The sequence below is a fragment of the Echeneis naucrates genome, chromosome 17, assembly GCF_900963305.1.
Source record: "Echeneis naucrates chromosome 17, fEcheNa1.1, whole genome shotgun sequence".
In the NCBI taxonomy this organism is placed as follows: domain Eukaryota; kingdom Metazoa; phylum Chordata; class Actinopteri; order Carangiformes; family Echeneidae; genus Echeneis; species Echeneis naucrates.
The window spans coordinates 11,981,242-11,989,445 of record NC_042527.1 but is presented as its reverse complement, the minus strand read 5'-3'; the positions used below and the strand labels follow the sequence as shown (position 1 = coordinate 11,989,445).

The window sequence follows — 8,204 nt, the reverse complement described above, 5'->3', positions numbered from 1 at the left end:
TCATAGTGTGTCTGTTTTTCTAAACATTCATTTGGCTTTAGTCCATGTTCTGTGAAAATCTGAATCTTCGTTATGCTTTTTGATTTGAAAAGAGACTTTTTTGGAGGATTTTCATAGCACAAAGAATATTATTTGTGCAGCCTACTAAGACAGATTATCCCAAGGATATATTTGCTCATTTATGTGAGGAATCTCTGCTTCTGTGGATAAGCAGCAAGCAATGCATACTCAATACTCAAATACTCAAAAAAGAAAGAAAAATGATCATAAGATCACTACAATAGAGCATTAAAAAGGCTTTATTAGAGAAAAGTGAAACAGTGTAGAATATTGTTTCAACACTGTGAAAATAGCTACAATTGGACATGACTGGACACATAAAAGTTTTATTTTGGGGTTTTGAGAGTGCAACATGTGTTTCTTCTTCTATAAACAGGCCTACAAAAGGATCAGAAAGAGAATAATGCCATTTTTGGGTCGAGTGTGGGTAACGTGTTTGAATCACTGTGAGCTATATGAGACACAACATAGTCCAAGGTCACCACTAGTTTTTTTGCTGACAGGAATGGAAAGTGCAAGATTTCTCCAGCTCTGTTGGGAAGAGAGAAATACAAAAATGTGAGAATGCAGAGCTGAAACTTTCTTCAATGTTGTGCCTGTGTTAGAGGGATACGCTTTTATTGTAAATATATTCTATTAATTCCCCATGCATCTCTGTCCAACCCACAGTAATACAAACCTGGAGTGGATTCACTGCACTGTCTGAGTGAACTCATGGCATTCATGTACTCTTGTCCCAAAAACTGTTCGTAGTTGAATCCAGAGGGAATCTCCTGCAGACATTTGGTGGAGTCTTTGAAGAGCAGGTTCTTTCCTCCTGCTGACTGGAACATCTTAAATACGCCATCAGCACCACTGTTTCCAAACTTGGCCTGCAAATACAAAACACAATTATTGGCTAAATGCTGTTGAAAGTTAAATTTTAAAAGTTTAAAGTAAAAAAAAAAAAAAGATTCCCCCAGAACATTTTTGTGTTGCATTTTATGCCTCAATGGGAAGACTGCCCTTGATATTTGACTGTCGTAGTTTCAAAATCTCTGAATTAAATCTCCCCTAAAGACAATTGTGTGATAGACAACGTGTTGCCTGCTTTTAGTAAAAAGCTCTGTTGAATGGATATGTGGCTTGTAGTAGAAAGCCCTTTCAGGGATTTACACACCAATACAGAAACTCCTAAGAATCTAATAAAAAGAGACATGAGGCAACATCCCCCTCTAAATGGTTTGAATTTCATCGCAGTTCTACGTAAAAAAAAACAAAACAAAAACGAGTGACTTGAAAAACGAATGACTGACCTGCTGGTCCTGGAGAACACGGATCACTTCAGCGCGGCTCTCTGGACGTGTCACCACAGCGTGGGCGGGCACCTTAGCCAGGTTGCATGTGAGGTACTCTTCAATTGCCACCTGACCCTTTCCAGGGCAGATCAGCGCATAATCAGCAGAATTCACACCGTTAGCCCATGCTGGACCATGACCTTTATCAAGAAGAGGTGGGATGGAAGGATGCTGTAGTTATTAAGAAAATGCCTATATGTCAATGATAAGGTTAAAGCTGGTCAGTCTTTTACCATCACTGTTTTCACCGACGATTGTGTGTTTGATGAAGGCAACATCACCGTTACCCTCCACGAGACATCTGTAAACAGAGAAATTCTACTTACATCTTTGTAAACTGGTTTATTAGTTCAGCTCATTCCTGCGTGTTAGTAAGGAGCTGGATTTTGGAGGCTGTTATCTTAGCAGAGGGACAACTATTGCCATTTCTCTCTCCAAAACATTAATAAATGCAATAAATATAAATAAATTGGCCTCATAGTATTAAACTATTGCTTCAAAGTGCATGCATATGGACATTTCTGCAGTGAGAACACCCGTCCATCCTACCTAAAGGCTCCAGCATAGCCGTAATACTGCTCTTCAGCACTTGCTTTGCATTTGGCCTCATCACCGACAGTTTTGCGACTGCCAACGCACTGAGCACAGAATGGAGAGCTGGGATCGGCTCCAGGAGCACAGCCACTCGAGAAGAACTTTGCTGAGGACGGGAAGAGAGACAATCAGTACGAGCTGTGCGTGTCAAATTTGGAGGTGAAAGAGAATTACTTTTATTAACCACTAAATAGTCTTAACAGATAAAGTTTGGTGGAAAAATGGTTGCTACTTTCACATACCATGTTTGTTCCCAGTATTACAATGGTCTGGAGTACAGAAGTTGGATTTCCACCAGTTTTAGTACTACCTTAATCGTCAACGTAGGTGCTTTGCTTAGATAAGTATATGGTTACTTACTGAAGTCGCAGTCATTTTGCCTTTTGTGGATGTGACCCATTGGGATGTTCCAGCCTGCAGTTCTGCCCATGCCTGTGTGGCAAGACCTCTTGCCCTTCAGGTTTTCCCAAGTCACATCTGAACCTTTCTTCACCACAGCAACAGCATAGTAAGAGGAGGCTGGCCCTACAAGAGAGGACACACAGATCACATTAATACAATTTAAAACATAAAACATTTTTCCATGACCTTACACACACACACACACACACACGCACACACACACACACACACACACACACACACACACACACACACACACACACGTTGATGTAGGTTTATTACCATCAGTGCTGCCACACTGCGCTGTGGAGATAAAAACAAACATGCAAATATTACAGTTAATAGGTGAAATTAAAACAACATTGTGTGTGATGACCATGTCGCTGCTGTCTAAGCACCGTACTTTCATCATACTGCTCCACCATAGCAGGAACCAGACCACACTTTCCAGCTGTGTACACCTGTCCTCCATCCACCGCCATTGCGTCAGCCTCTTTACGCTGCGGGACAATTTAGATAAACAAAGGCCATTAAATAGAGGAAAAATATCAAATTAGAAACACATTTTCATATTTAGGCAAAACCTGTTTTACCATAATCTTTTTCAGGCACTCTTCAACTGAGGGGGCAGACTGGCATTCAACGGCAGAGCCATCAGGGCCAACACTGTTGATGGTCCACTCGTCACACTTGGTGGTCTCAGCATGTCCCACGGCGCACCATTTAATGGCCTTGGATGCGGTGCCTGGTGTCTGCTCTGGAAAGAGATGCATCATATAAGTGTAAATCATTGGCTGCTGTCAATCAGTATAATGGTTTGTATGCCAATCTGCATGTGGCATTTGCTCAGGTTTACAGTACCTTTCTTAAGGGATCGAACGATGCTCATGTATTCAGCACCTAGATACAAGAAGGAGTCCATGGTTGGGGGCAGTCGAACCAGCCCTGTTGCTGAGTCCTTGAACATCAGGTTTTTGGCAGGTGCATAGGCTTGAGATGAGAAGAGGTTAAAGCCCTGAAAAAACAAAGATTAAGGCACTCTAGTATGAAAAGCACGAGCTACGCCTTTAACTGGATCATTGTGTTTTCCCACTTCTGCCTTCCCAGGCAGTCGACGGTGCTGCTCACCTGTACGGACTGGAGTTTGTTCCAGATTAACTCAGCCAGCTGTGGGTCTTTGCGGGTGACCACAGCATGGGCAGGCACCTTGGCCAGGTTGCAGGTTTTGTAGGAGTCAATAGGTGCTCTGGTGTTATCCTTACACAGCAGCTCATAGTTGGCCTTTTCAGAATCTGAAAGTGTTGAAAGTGATCTTGTTTCAAATATATCTACCACGTCTATATTTTAGTTCATGGTGTAGTATTTTGTTTTGCATATTGGACAGCCAAACATTAGATTGGTGATGGAGTGACAGTCTTATCTGTGTAGACATTTATTTGACTGTTTAATCAAAAAAGCATTGCAGTTTGTGAAACAGTCCCAAGCTGGATTGTATTGATAGAATGGAACACTATTTTCTTTCAGTAATTCGTTACATATAAGAAGAAAAAAGTGTGATACAAACCTGGGACAGTGAGGTGTTTCACAAAAGCCACTTCTCCTTTGTCCTCCACCAGGCACCTGTCAAACAAACCAGGACACGGATGCATCAGTATCAGAGTTATAATCATCATCAGGAACAAATTATGGCTTTGAAAACGTGTCCGAGCAGATAAAAGGCAACGGAATTACATATACTGAGGTATGGCCACTAAAAAGTGGTGGTGGTGGTGAGAAAGATTAAACTCATACTAACTGGAAAGCACCGCCGTAATCATAGTAAGGCTCCCTGTGGGACCTGGAGCAGTCTCCCTTGCACAGCTCACACAGTTTGGGCCTCAATGCTCCTGGGACGCAGCTTTTCAGGAAGTATTCACTCACCGCTGCAAATCAAAAAGCAGCGCCAGCCAGGATTTAAAAATGGGATTATGCAGCTGAATATTTATGGTCTGCCTTTAGTAACATATGGATGATACAGAAATGAAATATAAGTCGGATTCCACAGTTTTCTACAGCTGTGAACAAAAGCAGACTGAAACTGTTCTTCTTAATTTCATTGTCTGACATAAAACACGATCAATTCAATCAATCGCCGTATATATCTTTAAAGATAATGTCAAATATTTTACTCACCCTCTTCCACTGGTTTATCCTCAATACCTTCCCATGGAATTAAACCCATGGACACCAGAGTTCCTATGGGAATGTTCCAGCCTGCCGACTTCCCCAAGCCAGTGTGGCAAGTTTTCTTCCCGCGGAGGTCGTGGAAGCCAAATCCTGTGCCCTTCTTTGCCACAGCGACAGCGTAGTAGCAGGTGTCTGAAGCTAAAGGTGTGCACAGAACAATTATGAGCAAAAGGTGAAACCACATAGCTCATTTAAATGCCGTTTGTCACCAAAGACAGCAGATTAGTAAACCTACAGGGGCCGTAGTCCTCAGCAATAATGGGATGCAGGTTGTAGTTGTTCAGCCCAGCTGTGTAGATGTCCCCTCCATCCACAGTGATGGCATCTGCCTCACCAGCCTGTCGGAGACACACAGACGTTTACCAGCCAGCAGCACCATGTCTGTACCCTAAAGCAGGACAGAGCATGTTTCGCTTGGAGTTTAATACGGTGTAAATGTGTCACTTATCTTGCTTTTGTACACTGCATGTAGCTAATTTGCTTTAAAACTTGCATTTTATGTTACTTTACAATTCCACCCCACTACATGTCATTGAGAAATGAACGGTAATTTTGCATCCAAGAGTTCAAATTTAAAAACTATGAATAATATAATATATAAATATATAATATATAATAAACTATGAATCTATCAATAATAAGAAGAGCAGGCTTCCTTATTCTTAAAAAAAGCAAACAAACTGTGCCGGCCCTAACTTAAAGCCTATTTAGACTCAAAGTTTTTATGAGCACGTCTGGATCACAGCTGGACACCGTTCTTGCCTGACCTTGATCGCGATGATACAGTCGAGGGTGCTTTCCTTCCGGACGCAGGAGAAGCTCGGAGCGGCGGCGGCCAGATCCAAACATTTCCGAGACTCCTGCTCCGAAGTGACGCACCATTTCACCGTGTCAGCTGGGGCCGCGACCACGGCGGCGGCTGGTGGGGGGGAGCAGATGGAGCGTGCATTTAGAGAACATGAGACTAAATAGCCCATTTATACATACATTCATTCATTCATCCATCTTCTCCGTTTCCAACCCCAGCTAACCCGAACCTTGGACAGGTCCATCGCAGGGCCAACACACAGAGACGAACAACCACTCACGGCCATTTTAGGGTCACAAATTAACCTAAAACATGCAAACTGTGCACAGAAAGGCCCCTGGCCCGGGAACCGAACAGGCAACCCTTTTGCTGTGGGGGGTCAACAGCGTTAACCACTGTACCACCGTGCCGCACGGAAAATAATCAGCGCGAGCAAAAATAAATAAATGCACAGATAACTAAACAAATAAAAGCTCTTTACCCCAACAGCCGAGCAGCGACACAAGGAGGAGAGGCTTCATGCTGGACTCTGGTGTCTGCAGGTCAGTAGCGCAGGCCGACAGTGAGGGAGAGCAGGCTTTTATAGGCAAAGCTGACCAGCCCAAAAAAAAAAAAAAAACACCACACACACACAGATAAACGCCACAGTTTGCTCAGGTTTCCTAATGTGTGCTGCGTTGTGTACTCATGTGATGGACATGCAAATCTGGAGTTTCCTCATAATGGAAAGTCACAGATTTTCCAATACAATTATTTGCACTAAAAATCTGAAATGATTCTTAATAACTGAAAACAGTGTTGCAACCACGGCTCACACAGCAAAAGGCTGAAATGTCATTTTTAATGCATAAGCTTCAAAACCAGTTGTTTGCTGTGTTTCTTCCAAAATCAACTGCAGTGGCAAATGATTATTTTTGATCATAAAGTTGTCAGAAAAGACTTTGAATTTGCATTTGATAAGTGTTCTTCTTTCTACAAGAGTAAATTCACCCCAAGAAAACAGATTCAGTAATATAGATTACTCTTGAAGTTGGAACTTCCCTCAACTTTATATATATATTTTGGATGGTTTCAATTGTGTCATGTTTTCTAAAATTGTACCATTATGCATGAAAAATCATAATATACAATACAGCCAGTAACTACAGCTGACAGATACATGTAGCAAAGTACAAAGTTTACCCCTGAAAAAGTGCAGAGGAATGATAAAGTCGCAGAAAATTAAATAGTAAAAAAAAAAAAGTACAAATAGTTCAAAGTCATAATCATGCACAGTTGTTCATTACATGTAGTTAGTTAAATTCACCCTGCCCCCTTCATTTTTTTTGTTAATGACATCTCTTCTTGTTAGTAACTGATTTTCTTAATTATAATAATGAGGGCACCTACTGTGAGCAGCTTATTGAGACAGAAATAATACAGTTATGGTGCACCGAGTTTTGCACAATCTTGAGTTATTGCAAATGTGTATTTCTTTCTGCCACCTTTGCTGAAAGCCGATTTGCCCTGCGAAGGATGTTTCACAGCATGGATTTGATTTATCTAAGTATTTCACATAGCAAAACTGCAGTTCATGTGACTAATGTTTACAGAGTAAATATTACCCAACACAAGAGCTAAGGTTCATCTTGATTAGTAAATCACACCTCCTCCTGTTGTCTGCCAAATACTGAATTATAACTTTCACTATGGATTTTAATGTTTTGTTTCCACTGCTACTGATGATGCAAGTTTAGAAAATTGCAACATGATGGTAGGTAAATGGACAGATTTCATTTGTGAAGGCAATGACCTGAAGTTTTAGTTTAAGATAAATAGTGTGATTGGTATTAAGAAACCATTTTAATATTTGTGGGTTTGTGGAAATGGATTACAAATTAATATTTTGAAGTATTGTGGTATTGCATTAATATTTTGTATGAGCTGACAAAATAATTTCAATTTTCAGTCACTTGTACTATTTCAAATCCAAATCGAAAGTCTGCAAGTCATGATTAGTGTGTCTGTCTCTTTTGTCCTCTTTAGTTCATTGCTTTGTTTGTACTTCTTGTGGGTTTGATCAAAATATAATCTTAGACTAGGAAAAAAATATGAAATTATCAAAGGAGCAGGAGATTTCTCAACTTTTTATTTGAACAGTTGAATGTTAATCAGCTGCCCATAAAGCTGCTGTTCCACAAATGCCTTTTCTTGCTGAATCATGAGTATGTAACACTGACCTCAGTCTCATTTAAAGGCCAGCCTCCTTTGACGGAATCAGATGACCTACTGTAAGGATGTTAGTATACCTTATGCCTTTCTGTAGCACACAAATTAGTGACATAAACTGTCGCTAGGTAGGATACAAACAATCAGGATTTAGCTTACCTCATAGTCTTGATTTTGTGCACTTTGTTTTCAATAATGATGGATCCTCTAATACATGTTTTTAGACTTTAAAGACCCAAAATTGTGGAATTTGCCCTTATTAAGCGATCATTTCCAACAAGTACTACATTTTCTGATCAAATAAACATTACAGCTTAAGGTTTACTGATATTTTCTCATCTCTTTGGACTTATTTTCTTTTTTATTTATTCCATCTGGCATGTTATTTTACAGTCCAGACCCTGTTGTTCCTCACCTGCCCATCACTTGTCTATAGTTGAAATATTCAACTAGTCTGAATAATTGTTAATGTTGCAAGGTTATTTTGCAGTAACGGCAATGAGAAGCTTAGACCTCAATTATGCATTGCTGGAGATGGTACTCTGGAACTTTACTTTAGTTAAAGTAAC

At 40.6% G+C, this 8,204-nt stretch overlaps 1 protein-coding gene across 1 annotated transcript; it reads right to left on the bottom strand.

The window, feature by feature from the left end:
* Positions 1–339: 339 nt before the first annotated feature.
* tfa (transferrin-a) lies at positions 340–5,948 on the bottom strand. Its single transcript, XM_029525566.1, has 17 exons — positions 5,909–5,948; positions 5,387–5,538; positions 4,855–4,957; positions 4,566–4,757; positions 4,189–4,315; positions 3,958–4,013; positions 3,522–3,685; positions 3,255–3,408; positions 2,987–3,150; positions 2,797–2,893; positions 2,676–2,696; positions 2,352–2,516; positions 1,947–2,097; positions 1,631–1,698; positions 1,356–1,537; positions 740–932; positions 340–591 (listed from the first exon to the last, which is right to left on the bottom strand). The coding sequence occupies exons 1-17, from the start codon at positions 5,946–5,948 to the stop codon at positions 545–547; spliced, it is 2,076 nt and encodes a 691-aa protein (XP_029381426.1). The 3' UTR covers positions 340–544.
* Positions 5,949–8,204: the final 2,256 nt, after the last annotated feature.

What these genes read in the sequence shown, in the direction of transcription:
- tfa (XM_029525566.1), bottom strand. Translation starts at nt 5,948, where the DNA reads ATGAAGCCTCTCCTCCTTGTGTCGCTGCTCGGCTGTTGGG. An exon ending in TGCTGAGGACTACGGCCCCT is followed by an intron (nt 4,758 to 4,854) that starts GTAGGTTTACTA and finishes GCACACCTTTAG; the next exon opens with CTTCAGACACCTGCTACTAC. An exon ending in CGTTCGATCCCTTAAGAAAG is followed by an intron (nt 3,151 to 3,254) that starts GTACTGTAAACC and finishes ATCTCTTTCCAG; the next exon opens with AGCAGACACCAGGCACCGCA.